Genomic DNA, 16,502 nt, shown 5'->3' on the forward strand with positions numbered 1-16,502 from the left:
TGTTTGGCCTGGTATTTAAGCGCTTACTATGTGTCGAGCACTAAGTGTTGGGCCAGATACGAGTTTATCAGGATAGAGACACAGTCCGTGTCCCACATGGGGCCTCCGGCCTAATCAACGGCACTTATTGAGCACCTATGTGCAGAGCACTGTACTAAGCACTTGGGAGAGTACAACAGAATTTGCAGATACGTACCCTGACCCTAACAAGCTTACAGTCTAGAGAAACATCGCATCTCCTACTTTTTTTTTATATGGTATCTGTTAAGTGCTTACTATGTGCCAGGCGCTGTTCTGAGCGCTGGGGTAGATCCAAATTACTCAGGTTGGACACAGTTCATTACCCACATGGGGCTCTGTCTTAATCCCCATTTTATAGACGAGGGAATCGAGGCCCAGAGAAATGAGGCGCCTTGCCCAAGGTCGCACAGCAGACGAACGACGGAGCCGGGATCAGAACCAAAGTCCCTGTGACTCCCAGGACCGTGTTCTAGCCACCAGGCCACACTGCTTCTCTGAGTGCCCAGTTCTCCCTAACACCTAGGAGTTCTCCGTGACACACCGAACTCAAAGTGAGTCCTTTGGTGGACGCTCGCTTTTTCAGGGTCTTGAAGCGGGATTAAAAAAAAATATTCGTTTCCCCCCATCTTCTGCTACCCGAGGAGTGCCACGGTTTTTTCAGGCCAACTAGTCCACGATCTCAGTCCAAGCCAGTAAAAAAGAAAAAGTTGGCTGTTTCTAGGCTCCGCCCTTCTCTCGGGGCAGAACGTCGGTTGGGTCAGAGGCCTCGCTGTCGTCGCTGTTCAAAGAGCGCAGCTCTGGGAATCGGGAGATGTCGGTCCTAGCCCCCGCGCTGCCAGTAGGGGAATTCCTGCTGGGGCCGGGCTGTTGGTTGGGAGGACGAGCCCAGTGGGACTCCTGGAAAACAAACCAACAGCTGCCCGATGCCGGGGGAGGCGACCGCCACGCCTACCGAGCCAACCGCCTGCTGGGTCGCGGAGCTGCGGCGCAGCCCAGGACCAACTCTACCACGGAGAGTGGGTCTGGCACTCCTGCCTGCCCATACGGGTGTGAGCCCCGGGTCCCGGAGGAGACCTGACTGACGGGCGAGAGACAGAGACGGGGAGAGTGGCACTGGGCAAGCCCTTAGCGCTACGTTACAATCACTTCCTTGTCCTGCAGTCTGGGGACGGGGGCACGCCTGTTGTAACAGACGGGAGCCTCCGCAATCGAGCTTCTTACTCCAAAAAAAAAAAAATAAAAAAGGCAATTCCATTGACCCTCTGGATTCATTCCACAGCATCTGCTGTGACAACACAAATTTGAATACAAAGCCGTAGGATGCAACAAAAGGGTCATACAAAGTGCCACTTGTGATCGTAAGAGGCTCTTTGCCTTTGTTTAGTTGCTCAGACGCTGGAAGCGTACTTTTTCAGATAATATACTCTCCTATTTATTCACTCGCTCGCCCACCTAACCACCTACCCAACCCCACTCCACTCAGGTATCCTTCTTTAAATCATAAATTACTTATTCCTACCCATATCCATCTCCCCCTTCAAGACTGTATTCGCCTGTTGTGGGCTGAGAATGTGGCTGCTCAATTCTGCCTCCCAAGGGCTTGGTGTTCCGCATATAGTAAAGAGCTCAATAAATATCATCTCTTGACTGATCTAGCACTTTCTTCTTCCTATCTGTAAATTATTCTTTGCCTGACTCCTTAGATTGGAGGCTCCTAGAGGGCAGGCATCCTATCTTCCACCTCTATTGTCCTGTACCCTGCACACACAAAAGGTTCGGCTCACCAGACTGACCTGTTTGATATCTTATCTCAACATCTCTCTGCCTCCTCCTGTGCCTATGCTAATTACACACAGGATTAACTGCTGGGCAACCTTCATTTTTCCCTGGCAAGGTGAAAGCTGACAAGGCAGCGAACCATCCCTGTTCAGAAGTGAATTTTCTAAGTTTTGACAGTGAACGTTTTCAGTTCAAACGGGAGCGCGCTTCCAAGAATCGCAGTCCACCATTAGGCGGCTGCGTTGGGTGCCCTGCTTTCATCCATTCTCCCGTCTCTCTCCCCGGGGCGGGGGGCCGGGGCGAGTGCTGCTGCTTAGATCGGTTGAAGCGGGGGCTCGCGTGGCTTTGTCTGTGATCTGGTCTCACCCTTCTTTAGTTGAGTGTAACGGGCAGCTGATGACGACATCATCTCCAGTTGTCCAAACGGGATGCCCGAAGGATAGACCCAGACTGTACAGCCGTAGATGGCCGGGCGGCACAAATGCTCTCCGTCGTTCAGTCGGGGTCTGGGACTAGTTCCTGGATGACACTCATTCAATCAATCGCATTTTATTTTGTTAATGAGATGTACATCACCCTGATTCTATTTATTTGCTATTGTTTTAATGAGATGTTCTTCCCCTTGATTCTATTTATTGCCATTGTTCTTGTCTGTCTCCCCCGATTAGACTGTAAGCCCATCAAAGGGCAGGGACTGTCTCTGTTACCGATTTGTACATTCCAAGTGCTTAGTACAGTGCTCTGCACATAGTAAGCGCTCAATAAATACTATTGAATGAATTTATTGAGTACTTACAGTGCGCACAGCGCTATACTAAATGCTTGGGAGAGTACAACGTAACAATAGATACTACAATATCACAATGAACACCCACTATCTGCCTTCCAAAAGGCACCCTGGCTGGTTTGATTTCCAATCAATCAATGGTATTTACCGAGACCTTTCTGTGTGTGCAGAGCACTGTTCTAAGCATTTCGGAAAGAACGCCACAAGAGACTTGGTAGATATGATCCCTGCCCACGAGGAGCTTCCAGTCTACAGGGGGAGAGAAACACCGACCCAGATTAGGGAGAGGGGAAACAGTAATTTGATTCGGTCTTGTACGAACAGTCGGTCAGGGTGCCGCTGAGGTAGCAGAATTCGGCAGCAGGCTTAGGCTCTGAATCGCCAGTGAAAAAAATCTGACAGTTTAGTACAGGAATTTCCAGGCACATTAACCCTGGCCATTCGGTCAGAACTCTGAAGATTCTGTTAAGCCGTTCGGAATCGTGTGCAGATTCCTTGGGTGCGTGCCTCCGGGCTGGGAGTCGGATGGAGGGAATGTCCGGTGAACCGATTCAAGACCATTCTATGATGCTCAGATCCTACAGAGTTGGAAAAATATTCCCGGAGGACCGGATGTATGTCGAAATAATGTTGGTATTTGTTAAGCGCTTACTATGTGCAGGGCACTGTTCCAAGCGCTGGGGGAGACACAGGGGAATCAGGTTGTCCCACGTGGGGCTCACAGTCTTAATCCCCATTTACTTAATCCCCAACTGAAATGCCAGTTTTCAGGTCACTGGTAGAGGTTCTTAAGCAGGGCGACAGAGAAGAGGCTGAAGAACACTGGCCCCAGTCAAAACATTCCCAGGCAGAGGCCTGGGAGTCAGAGGACCTGGGTTCTAATCCCAACTCTGCAATTTGTCTGCTGTGTGACCTTGAGCGAGTCACTTCAAAAATTGTTCCTATGGGATCGGGAAAATCGGAATAACGTGGTAACAAACCAAATACTGTTCCCATCTACGACTGAATCGTACAGTGGCTTAAGAGGGGAAAACGGCCCAAGGGGAAAAAGATATTTCAACTTTCACCACCGACTTGGATTCCACAGACTGCGGGGTCTCCACAACTCTTGTGCTGCCTCTCGGGTCCCCTGATAATCTGCACCTCCCACCAACGCATCAGTCTGGGTGGTGGGATTACCCTGGACGGCAGGGACCCGGGAGCAGTGAATTTGGGCCGTGGCCGCCCCCTTCCTCCCCACGTACGTTGTGGCCCTGTCAGGGAGGTGCCAATACCAATAGGCCTGAGATCACACATCGTGAAATTCTTCCCATTCTAAACCTTAGTCGAGGAAGAAAGAAGCTGCTCAGATGTACCTCGGAGTCCACACAATGGCCCTCAAACTCTTTGGTGGGGGAATTGGAGGAGCATTAGCGAAATTAAATCAACTTGAGCTACTTCAGCCTTACACGGAACTTCCGAGGTGATTAAAATGAGAACTGTCTGCATTTATAAGTGTGTTTAGTTTCGACCAAAAATTGAGACATTAAGGCCCCACCTATCTGTAAATTGGATAATTACTCCTCAGTCAGAGCACTGCAGATGCGATCAGTGGTACTTTAGGCTTACTATGTGCAGAGCACTGGACCCATTATCATTATCTCTGCCAAGTGGATGGATTGCCTTCAACTCTGTTTTCTTAGCACGGCCCTTTCCTATATGTACTTTGCCACTAAGCGTTTCAAAAACTGTCTCGAGCATTACTTTTTATAATTTTGCAATATTCAGATTTGTCCCGAGTCATTAACTGGCAAAAGACCATTGCTCAGGGGCCCTCGGGGTCCTTTTTTCTTTAAGTCCCCGTGGTCCCCGCCCCCCCGCTGGGAAGCTCTCTAATGCGGAGCGGTATTACCTAGTTTAAAGAGCTCAGGCCTGGGAATCAGAGGACCTGGATTCTAATTCAGCTCTGCCAACTGTCTGCCGTGTGACCTTGGGCAAGTCGCTTCATTTCTCCGTGCCTCAGTTAGCACATCCGTAAAGTGGGGATTAAATCCCGTTCCTTTCTAATTTAGACTGAGGGACAAGGGCTGGGTCCAACCTAACCCATTTGCACCCCAGCGCCTGGAACACAGTAAGTGCTCAACAAGTACCACGATCAATGAATTACTGATTTCGGACTGCACGTAGCTGATCCTGCGCGGACCCGCTTCACGTTCTCGGACGAGTCTCCGGGCGGAGAATTTTATTCCTCGGGTGTGGCCGAAGGGGCTGATGTGACCCCAGCGGTCTCCCCCCCATCCCCACCAGTCTGCTCTGTGGCTGCGTTTGAATTCAGGCACCTACAAATGGTGGGAAGAACGCAGAGAGTCACAATGGCACCACCGGGGGATCCTGTGGATAAATGAAAATTAGAATAATTGGGCATGCAGACGCCCAGCTCAGTGGAAAGAAAAATAAATCCGCCATCCACCCGCCGGATGGAGGGACGTCCTCCCGACTGAAAGAGCAAGCGAATTCTTGACCGTATTCAGACATCCACTGCTTCGCCTCAATGTGAAGGGGGCGGGGAGGGTGCCAGGAAAGGAGCAGAGGACTCACTCAGCCTGACAGGTGGGAGGGAAATGCCTCTCCCCTCCTGACCTGAGCTGCAGCCCTCCTGCGGCCACCTGGACCAGCCAATTTTTGTGGGTTCTGAACTGGCTCGAGGCCACGTCAAAAGGTCTGCTGAAGAAGAGGCAACGATAACTTGCATTTTCAGTGCTTCGGATTCACACCGACTCGTTCGTTTCTTCAAATAATCAGGACGAGAACATTCGATGAGCAATTGGCCTTTCGTCCGGAGACCGCCATCTTTCGCTTCGACCAGGATTACTAATACCATTCCAAATAATGTAGGTTTGGTATGCGCGGACTTTCTGCGAACGTAGGAAGTACAATGAACGCTTTGCTTCGAGTCCGAAGCGCTGCGAATTCTAGCCTTTCGTATCCACTGGGTACTACGTCTAAGTCATTCCAAAACTTACACAACGCTTAGAGCAACCAAGGTGCATATGTTCTTTGCCTTGACTCTGTTTATTGCCATTGTTCTCGTCTGTCCGTCTCCCCCGATTAGACTGTAAGCCCGTCAAACGGCAGGGACTGTCTCTATCTGTTGCCGACTTGTTCATCCCAAGAGCTTAGTACAGTGCTCTGCACATAGTAAGCGCTCAATAAATACTATTGAATGAATGAATGAATGAATGAATGCATATGGTCTCTGCAAAGCGCGCTCAGAAATATCAATCAAAAATTTAGCTGACAAGGAGCAACGTATGTTCGAAGGGAGTTATTTTCCTTTTGTTCGGTGCTAGCCACCGAGTTCTAACTCCGTGCTTGGGTTTGTAATTAGGGAAGAGAAGCCAGTCTGTAAAATCCCTAAACGAAGTCTGCCACGTTAATTCATTCTGATGGTTAGGAAGGACTGAAGCTACCCAGTAAAAACGGAGTACTCTTTCCCAGGAGGTGCAAAGAGAAGCAGAAGTTGAAAGGCTTCAACTTCAGGTGACACCATTCCACAGGGTGCGAATGGATACTCTAGGAACTCATCCGAAAGTGCCAAATAGCCTCCAAGCCTATGCAGCCGACCGAGCGGGATGGCGATGGACAGACGCCGCCGACCTGCCTAGACAGCTGTTCCCGAGAGCATTTTTGGGTGCAAGGGATGAGCGCCTCCTCCGAGCACTGACGAGTTAGAACGGAGTGGGAGCTCCTTAGTCTCCTCCCGTTTGGGACTCTCAACCACGGAGGGTCGCAGCTTCTCTTTCGCTCCGCAAAATGAACCACCTTCCTAAGATGAACGAGTTGGGTTTATTATTAGCCGTTAAGGCTCGCTGGCGGCAACCGTCTCCTCCTGCTCGACTCTCGGGTAGCACCCCGCCAAAATTCCTCTACACTCTACCGACGAGAATAGTTTTAGCAGGTTGAAAATCCCTAAAGAACAAAAGATGACGATGCTGAAACACAAAACTCAACACTCGCTAGCCGAGTGACTTGCACCCGACCACACGGACGACCCGGTCAGTCTTCTAGGCCGTCGGCTGATGGCTTGGGTCCAGCACCTCGGCCGGCTGAATTCACAGGATCCCAAGGGCGACTGCCAAAGCGCAGAACTAGCTGAACAGTTGCTGACACCTTGTGGAAGGCTGAGAACCATTCCTCTCGACATGCCCTTTTCCCTTCTGAAAGGCATCTGGATGAGAAGGTCGATGCTAAGGCACCCTGCTGCTTAAAAGGATCGGGCATTTCGGGCCACTTCCGCAGTTCTGACGGAGGGCTCTAGCGTGGGGCAGTTGGACTTTTGCGGAAGAACACGAAGAATGAGACGGCAGACTGGCCAGTGGGAACTGAAGGGAGCCATCGGTGACGTGACGGGTATCGCTAACGACCGATTTCCTCACAATCCAGCACCGGTCCGCCCACCGAGCCCAGCCTCTTCCCCACTTGCCTGCACAGGGGCACCCTGCGAAACCCAGTGCCGGCCAACCGGCCCGTCTCCTAAAAACCAGGCCCTTCTTGGCACTGGCTCTTCCACAACAGGATGGAGATGAAACCACCCCCTGCCCTCCGAGACTTTCCCTTCCCCCATCTACCACTTTCTAAGTCCCCACGTTTGAGTCTCCTCCACTCGGGTGGTCATTTTGGGGGCTGACCTTATGTCTTCCTCCACTCAGAGACCACTGCTGACGGACCACCGCTCTTCTCTGGCACTCCTTCTCTGTGACGGCGGGTGGCATTATGACGCTCGGAACTCGGGACAAGCTTTCTTTAAGAGACCGGTCAGTCTTTGCTTGGGGTGGAGACGGACAGCTAAAGCTCAGCTTCATTTCTTCACTTTTTACGGGAAGGTCAGGGTTGGGGACACAGACCTGGGAGGGTCTAAATCACTGCCTAAACTGAGGTAAAGTATTTCCAGAGTTTTCCCCGGCCACGTTGTGTTCCGTTTTAATTGAAATCACTAACTCGGGACAGTTCTAATGCTTTGGCTCCTGCTTGATATCCCCTAATAAGAGAGAGAAGTGACCCTAGCTTGGTTCGAAGTGGGACTTGCCTCAAGGTTGTCCACTGGCCAAAAGTCTTGCTGAAAGGTAATGGAAAAGGAAAAAGCCACAGCAACAATAGAGTCAGGGGCCTAACCTAGAAGACACCTGGTCACAAGGTTTCCTTCGATGGTTTCTCAAAACGAGAATTTTTCTCCTAAATAAATCCATCTAATTCAAAACTCTGGTTCCCCATACTCTGAAACAAACGTCTGGAATGGGAGCCCTTGATTCAGAGCCGACCCTGGCCTGTATGCTGGTTCCCGGGAGAGAAGACTGCGATTATAATGGACTGGTTTTCAGCTGGGGTCACCTGAATTCCCGGGTTGGAGCTGCATAACTTTTCCTTTACTCAGTGACCATTTACTTATGGTATATATCATACATACACACATATATAAATTTGTATTTCATGCATGTTAAATATTAAATATGGACCAGGAAAGGGTTTTTCTCCCCCTTTGCAAAACAATTATGTGACTTCAGTTTTCAAACTTCCGTTCCTGGGAAGCGATGAGGAGAAGCAAATCGATTTGACCCGCTGACTACCTCGGAGGCGGTCCCCCAAAACACCACGTACCTGCTGCTTCTAGCAATGCTTCCAACCTCGCTTGCGTCTCCGGATCCACTGTCCGTAAATCCGCTCCTTCGGCGGCGCTCGATAAGAACAACTCTGAGGTTGTTTTGAGCACTGGGTTGTCCAGATCTTCTTGGTCCAAAATAAATGACTCGACCTGGGAGGGAATTAGAGGACAGACTCAGGAAATATGTCGTTCTAGGACCAGAAAAATGGATGGACATTTAACCGGGAGGGTCTGGGGCCAATTAACTTCCCCTAAAAAAATTAAAAAATGGGTTTTGAGAGGAGAGGGCGTTCTGGAAGGTGACTTGGCCAAAAAGAAAAAGGGGGTGGGGGGTAATCCACCAGAGACCCCAGAGGGAAAGGACCAGACAGAATAACAATAATAACAACAAATAAGAATTATGGTATTTGTTAATGTTTACTATGTGCCAAGCACTGTTCTAAGCACAAGATAATCAGGCTGTCCAATGTGGGGGCTCACAGTCTTAATCCCCATTTTACAGAGGAGGTATCTGAGGCACAGAGAAGTAGTGACTTGCCCGAGGTCACACAGCGGGCAAGTGCGGAGCCGGGATTAGAACCCACATCCTCTGATTCCCAAGCCCACGTTCTTGCCACCAGGCCAAACGGTTTCTCTCTATCACCACTCCTGCAACCCGTGTGGCCTCCCCAAGACCTCTCCAACCCTCCGGCCCCCAGGCCAGGGTAGAGTAAGCCCGAGAGAGAAGCGGGAGCCCCGCGTGCGAGGCCGATTGCACAAACAGTGACAAAGGGGTCACGTAGTCCGATGCAAAGTGCCGCAGCTACGGTACGAGCGTCGGTAACTCTGGCGGGGGCTGGCAGGCTGCGCCCGGCCTGGCCCTCGTACCACCAGGTCACGGGATGCCCGCCCTGCCCCAGAACACAAGCTAGAGCCGGGCTATAAAATCACAGTGATGAAAGGAACTGGGAGAGGTCACCTGATCTTCTCTCCTCCCTCCAGCAATTAGAAAGAGTGCCCTGGACCTAGTGGCCACTCAATAAATGCTATTACTCCTCCTCTTCTTCCTCCTCCTCTTCCTTCACGTTTGCCATAGCTCGGCGTAGACGATGGCACAATACGAAGACATTGTTAGACTGTTCAAGCTTGAGGGAAAGGGGTACGGTTTTTCAACTTTTCCCCCTCCCACTCGCTGGTGAGTGACAGTGACCTTTGACTGCTACCAAAGGGCCGGGAACCATGAAGAATCTTTTGGTGGGCCTCAGTCCTAGGCTTTGGCAGACAAGGAAATTCGCCAGATCGGTAATTACCCGGGAATTTTAGTTTAGATGTCACTGAGTTTTTGCCCAGTCCAGGTTCTCCCTGAGCGCTGGATGGTGCCCTGTCGGAATAACATCCCTAATTCTGCCGATGCGTTTTAGCCACAAGGCAGAGTGAAGATAAGTTCAACCGTGTACACTACGTGTTCACAAATCCAACGATTAATCTTGAAGTAATTTTATCACCCTGCCTTATATTCCCGTCCCACTCCTGAATTGCCACGTTGAGCACTTCCATGCCACCTAAACCATTTGGGTTCGTGACTCTTCCACCCCACGGCACTTACAGACTTAACCTTATACCTTTACCTCCACCTACCTGTAAATTACTTCAGGGCGTAACCCCCTGGTGCCCCCTCCACTTGCCTACTAACTCTACTGGACTCTCCCAAGGTCTTAGTACAGTGTCCTGCAAACACATCGTAAGCTTCTTGATGGCAGGGATAGTGACTTCTGACTCTACTGGACTGTTTCAAGCGCTCAATTCAACGCTCTGCACCCAAAAGACTGTAAGCTCCTCGAGGGTAGCAATCACGTCTACCAACTATTGGACTCCCCCACGCTCTTAGACCGGTGCCCTGCAAACAGACTGTAAAGTTCCTCAAATGCAGAGATCATGTCTATTGGGCTCTCCCAAGGTCTCAGTCCGGTCCTCTACATTCAGCAGGCAATTAAATACGCTTGGCCGATTGAAGCCGCTTGCCTTGGGCCACAAGCTGATTTTCCCTTTAAGACCATAAGACTGTTGAAGCAAGAGACCATTCGGCCTAATTACAGTCAAAAAGAATTAAGATTCTGCCCAAATTATAATCAATTGCCAATATCAGAGTAATCTACCCCATTACAAGCTGTTCCCGTTTTTTTTAAAAAAGATAAATTTAGTGAAATCATTTTGATTCAGGAAGATTCTTTGGCAAAGCAGACTGAGGTCTCTAATACGACCTCTGTTGTCTGGAAACGATGACTCGAAGTTCGAGCTTAAAATTTAAAGATGGTCCAATGAGCGGGGCCTTGGTATATGAGCCTAGGGCGCTGCGGGCAGGCAATAAATATTCATTTATTCTAAGTACTAAAATGGTTGGGAGTTTTCCCTCCCTGCCACTCGGTAGGGTCGACGACGGAAAGGGGTAAGAGGTGCCAACCGAGGTGCCACGGCCAGGCCGCAGGAAGGTGGTGACCCCAGAACTTAGGCTTTCCTGGTTTGTTCTTTTCTTGGTCCGCTACGGAGACTGACCCAGCCTGGAAGTCTGGTTCCGTAGGAAAGACTGCGGAGGCCCGCAGGGCCTCTCGGAAACGGCTTCCGAGCGGCAACCGATCACTGGTATTTGAGTGCTTACTGGGTGCAGAGCACCATGCCAAGTGCTTGGGGAAATGCGATTCGACGCAGTCGGTAGTCACGATCCCCGTCCACGTGGAGCTTACACTCTACAGGGGGAGCCAGACATTAAAATAAAATTACAGAGAGGGGGTAGGGACAGGCTGATGAGCTGGGGTGAGGATCAGAGTGCTCACGGGGTTTACGGCGAAGTGCAAAGGCGATGGGCAGGGGAGGGTGGGGTGAGGGCTTAGTCAGGGAAAGCCACCAGCTGCCTAGGGCATCTGGACCTGCCGCCACTCGAGGACGCCCTCCGAAGATTCTGGCCCAGGGAGGCTCCCCCCGGGCCCAGCCCCCAGTGCCAGAAACCACCAGGAGACCAGCCTGAAGCGGCCATGGCACCGACAGGACGTCTCCTTTCTGCAACCGGAGGGGCAGTGATGAGTTCCACTGGCCGTTATTTGCGCGGGCTGACTGTAAGCTTGTTGCGGGCAGGGAACAAGTCTCCCAACCCAATTGTATTGATTGGACTCTCCCAAGTGCTTAGCAGAGCGCTCCGCACCCAGCGAGCGCTCAATAAGTACCGTTGACGGTGACGGTCGGGGAAGTCTACGGCTCTGAGCCCTCTGACACCCGGTCCCTCTGGCGGGGGACTCCAAATCTCCCCACCTTCGCCTGCCTTGGGCTCCTGCCATAGAGGGGCAAAACCTCGGATGGGCTAGAGGTGGCCCAGGGGCCATCAATCCTCACCTCTGACCTAGGAAGTGCCGCAATCTTCTGGAACTTCTTGTCAACTTGGGTTGCTCAAAGGTCTAGGCCACGGCTGCAGTCTGAGTAAAAGCAGTGACTGCACCTGAGGTCCTGAGAGGTCTGACGCCGGAAATCCCAGCAGAGTAGAAAGATGGATTTCCCTCCCCTCCCCCTCGAAAAAATTCATTTTTCCAGTCCGGAGCCCTCTATCTCAATCACTCTGTGCTCTGTATCAGGGCTGACTCTAAAGCCAACATCTCTCCGGTGCAACAGGTAAGTTGGGTGTTCCCACTAGATTTTACCAAATCAGAAAGATCACCGAACTGAGCGGGAGGGGCTTAGAGAGGGGTGGTCTACTTTCGGCTGGGCGAAGAAGCAGTCTAGTTGGGATAGGTCGGGGGGGAGAGAATTTTATGATCAGAGACTCCACATGCTCCCCCTTCCCGGTGTTCCACGTCACCCTGGGAGTCAAGAAAAGTGATCGTCCCTGAATCCCAAATGGGACACAGATTTTGTCTGACCTAATTAACCCATACCTACCCCAGCGCTTAGAACGGTCCTTGAAACACAGGGTTTAATACCGTAATAATAATTATAATTATCTCCCCAAGTTTGTTTTCTTTATCTGGCAAATGTCTCCCCTCCCTTCCCACCGAGGTAGCTGAGAACTTTTCGATGCTCAAACTGGTTCTTCCTCGTTCAAAGCGATGAAATCCGGACGGGCAACAGGAAGCCGTTCCCACTGCAGTTCAGAAAACCGGGCGTCAATCCAATGCCGGATGACACCCCGTGGCCCGATGAACTGCTTTCCCAACTGCTGTCGGGAGACCCTCCCGTCGTTACCAGATCCAGCCTCCTCACGGCTTCGGAGAGCTAAGAGCGGCCCCATCTGAGCTCCTCCCGGTTTGAAGGCTGAAACAGAAACTTACCCTGAAGTCACCCTCGCTGGTTTCGACTTTCACTTCCTGGCCATTCTCTGCCTGCCGGGTCCGACGGAAGAAGGGGAGGGAGGGAGGGAGGAGGGGGACTGCTTCTCTGAGTCGATAAAACCTCTTCGAAACGAACGCCTTAAAACTGCTGATTTACAGGGGACCCGGATCGGGGGGTGAACCCCACAAGCATCACACCCCAAGACCCAGTTCCAAGTTGCTCTCTGCGGCGGTAGCCGTTTCTCAATCTGGAGTGGATTTTTCGAGGAAAGACGGGAGACGCTCATTCCCTTTCTGGAGACGCCGGCTCTCTCGGAAAGCGGCTCTGAACCTTGACTTACGGGAGGAAAGCTGAGGTGTTTGATCTGTATATAATTCTGAGTTTCAAGCTTTTCTGCTCTCAATGACACTGCAGAAAAATCTCCTGGATAGTTCTCAGGATTTGCATGTCCCACTGTACCGTTTTTCAGAGATAACTAGTGGGAATCCAAGCTCACCGGATTTTAGCATCACTCCCTAATCGGTCTGTTCTCTGGCCACTTGATGCTCCCCGGCCCCCTCTCCGTTCTGTTCTCGCCGGCTCCAGCTCACTCTTACCACCCTTTTTCTCGGCTCTCTCCCGAGCCCTTTCAAACGCCGTGCCGCCTTCCCTCTCCCCAGCCGGCTGATCGATCCGCTCCTCCGTCCCTCTCCAATCTCCCCGCTCCTTTCTCCCTGCTTCCTAAGCCCATCTTTCCCAGCCCGACTTACTTGTATCCACCCCAGCACTCAGTACAGCACCTGGCCCATAGTACACACATACCAAATACTACAATTATTATTATATTATCTTTCCTGCCTCTCTCTCTAATGGGCCTCTTGCATGTTCCACTCCACCTCCATTCTCCTCACCCCTTTCCTCGTCTTGATCCCCCTCCATCCTCAGCAGCCCCTCTCCCAGCTCCTCTGCCTCACTCAGAGGGTGTCACTGGGGCTGCCCCCAGGGAAATAAAAATAAAATAAAAAATAAAAATAAAAAACTGGGGTGTAAAGGAAGTCTGGGTCTGACTTGGGGCAGGTTCCCAGGGAACCCCTGCCGCCCAGCACTAGAAACAGGCCCTGGCTATTCCCTGAAGGCCTCGGCTTTGGGTGGGAGGGATTCCTTTTAGCCCACGTCTCTCCCAGCGGCTGGACTGCCCGGGGTCCTATCTCCAACCGCATCGAGAACTCGACTGGAAGGGAGAAGGCAGGGTCTGAACGAGGGGAACAAGGTGAATCGGGGCCGGAAGAGACTCAAGTGTCCTCTCAATCGCACGCACCCTTGACCTCCAGGCACAAGGGAGGCTATTAATAAGAGGAGTTCAGGGCCAAGACTCGCAAGGAGATGCTCGGGTCACGAATGCACCCTAAGTGGGGGAAAGAGCTGGAGTTGGTATGAAAGGAACCACACTGGACATGGCTATCTCCACCTGGTCTGGAACAGCACTTGTGCAGTGAGTGGGCAACCATCACCGATCTGGGCAAAAGGCAACCTTCTCCCCCCTCTGGCCACCCCCATGACATGCTATGGGAAATGTATACGCAACACCAAAACGGTCAGCCAGTCTAAAACATCACCAGCACCTCGCTTTGGAGGTGTACGCGACAACCTCGGATTTCGGTATTCAGTCCCGCACACCGAAAGCTGGTTTTCCCAAAAACATCGTGCTAATGAGGACGGGACAACGACGGCTTTAAGGGCGGCCCGGGTTTCCACTGCAATAGCCGGGTTCGGCCCACGGCTCTGCCATCTCCATTGAATCCCAGGAAGGTAAATCACTTATGCAAAATAGATTTTAATTACCCGTGGTCCAAATTCAATAACGGTATCTCTTTTCTTTCAAGAAGAGAGCTGGGCACGGTTGCGGCCATTTAATTTTGACCGGAATCATTTCCGTTTCTGATGAGGTAAATCAGATTTGCCACCAGGCTCCCGTTACCGGCATTTAGCTGCTTCCCAGGCTCTTGGAACGTTTGCGAGTTTACGTCCTCTCCCTGTCCTGTCTCAGTCGGAAGTTAGTGAGAGGGTGGAGAGTCTGTTCCACGCCAATTCCCCGGGGAACATTTTCGGAGCTGCTCTGCACGGTTTCTAAGCATCTTATCCAGTAAGCCGCCGAGAGCCAAACTACCGCGAGCTAATCAGGCTGCCCATCCGTGCTCACTTCAGGCAGTTCACCAAGTTGAAACACGCCGACGTCGAAATATCGGGGACCTTCATTCCACCGAATCTGCAGGCAGCTTGGACCTTCCTGAGCGACCATTCGACCCAAGGATACGGTGACAAATGGTATGTCCGCCAAAGGAATGGTATGGTTTCTCCACCTCTGGTCGAAGTACCGCTAGAGGAGATGGCAACTTTCAAAGGCTCAAAGGCTACAGTTATTCGGCAGCTAAAAATCCCAGGAGAGCGACTACAGATTCAATCCCTGGTATTAACCTTGTCGAGAGCACGGCCGGGGTTTAGGTCAGGTCGTCCGTGCGAGGTGCCCAAAGGCTGGTGAGGGCCGGCTCGCGGGCCGGCTTAAGTTCGGATTGAAAGAAGAAGGGCTAAAGGGAAAAATGGAACTCGCCAAGCTGTATATCTGTTACTCCTGAAAGGATGCGAGGCTTAAAAAGCCGACTCTATTGGAGAACAAGCGGAGTCGAAGGGGAGGAGGTAAAGAGGGAGGGAAACACACTCCTCCTCATCATGGGGCTCCCCTTTACTCCACTTCCTAAAATGGACACAATCTTTACACTTCCATCCAAATGTTCTCCATCACTGGAGGAGCCTTTTGTCCCATTTTGACTGTTCTGAAATCAACCATTGGATGGCAACCGTTACTATGGAGATTGAACCATCGGGAGGAGAGTGCTGTCATCAACTAAAGAGACTAGGTACCCAGCTCCACTAACCACAAACTAGTTGGTTAACACCCTCCCACTTTTTTTTTTTTTCCAACTCGTTCAACTAGAACTCAACCAAAGCTCAGATTCAATTTGGAAACAAGGTCTATACGGTACACTGTACACACCGCTGTATAAAGCCTTCCAAAAGAACCATTTTTAAAAAAATTCAGGCAATTCTTTACAAAGAATTAGCCATCATCAATCGCCCCCATAGCTACTGCTTCTGGGATACAGGGGCGGTTCGTTGTAGACAAGGAAGAACCCAAGTCAGAACCAGGAAGACACGGGCCGCTAGTAGGAAAATCAAGCCGGCGTTGGGGGCATTTCAAAAGCCGAAAATTACGTCCTCGCTTTTCTCCAGTTCCTCGGTCCTGTCACGAGGAAGACGAGAACGCTTCGAGACCGTGTCAGATGGCGTTTGGGCATCCGGCTCGAAGCGCTCTCAAATAAAAACATGGGCAACCATCAAAACGAGTCCCTTTCATGGTAAACCCTCTGATTAACAGACAGGTGTCTTATGTAGGTTTTCGTCCGATGAGTCACAATCGAATCTCTGCCATTAACAGGGAGACACACACACACACAAGGAGACAATAGCTGGCACAGACTCTGGCCCCGTCTCCTTTAAGGGTAAACACCCCTCCCTTGCATTCTAATTGCATTCATAAGAGCGTATGAACTCTTATTATAGGAGGCAGCTAGCGCCTTCCTGCGCCTTCCGAGGAACAAGTTTTTTTCAAATGTGGAGACTCCCTTGGGGAAGAGCCATCCGGTCACTGAACGGGGTGGTGGGGGGGGCGTCATCTCCTCCGCGACCCCCGAAAGGGCACCGGAGAGGCCCAGCGGTCACAGGGCCAAGTTGCTCAAGCTTCTCCTTTGGCGGCCCTTATCATCCCTGGTTGCACCCCCAAATTAAAGCCTTCGCTTCAGAAACAGGTCAAGCCAGAGAGGTTCCCAGGCGGCACAACGGAGGCCGGGGGTGACCAGTCACTTCCCTCTAGACCCTAAGCTCGCTGTGGGCAGGGAATGTGTCTACCAACTGTTGAACTGTATTCTCCCCCGTGCTTAGAACAATGCT

At 51.3% G+C, this 16,502-nt stretch overlaps 1 protein-coding gene and 1 long non-coding RNA gene across 2 annotated transcripts in view; both read right to left on the reverse strand.

Moving 5' to 3' along the window:
• LOC100073609 (ankyrin repeat and KH domain-containing protein 1-like) overlaps nucleotides 1-16,502 on the reverse strand; it is a 91,063-nt gene that overhangs the window by 60,655 nt on the left and 13,906 nt on the right. Inside the window, exon 2 of the mRNA XM_029053070.2 lies at nucleotides 8,222-8,375. Coding sequence (XP_028908903.1) covers nucleotides 8,222-8,375 — 154 coding nt within the window. The remainder of the gene's footprint in view (nucleotides 1-8,221; nucleotides 8,376-16,502) is intronic.
• Nucleotides 4,774-7,808, reverse strand: LOC120638084. The gene is made up of 2 exons (XR_005659566.1): nucleotides 7,255-7,808; nucleotides 4,774-5,481 (listed from the first exon to the last, which is right to left on the reverse strand). It is a non-coding gene; the product is annotated as an uncharacterized LOC120638084 (long non-coding RNA).

Source organism: Ornithorhynchus anatinus, chromosome X2 (assembly GCF_004115215.2).
Source record: "Ornithorhynchus anatinus isolate Pmale09 chromosome X2, mOrnAna1.pri.v4, whole genome shotgun sequence".
Taxonomy (NCBI): Eukaryota; Metazoa; Chordata; class Mammalia; order Monotremata; family Ornithorhynchidae; genus Ornithorhynchus; species Ornithorhynchus anatinus.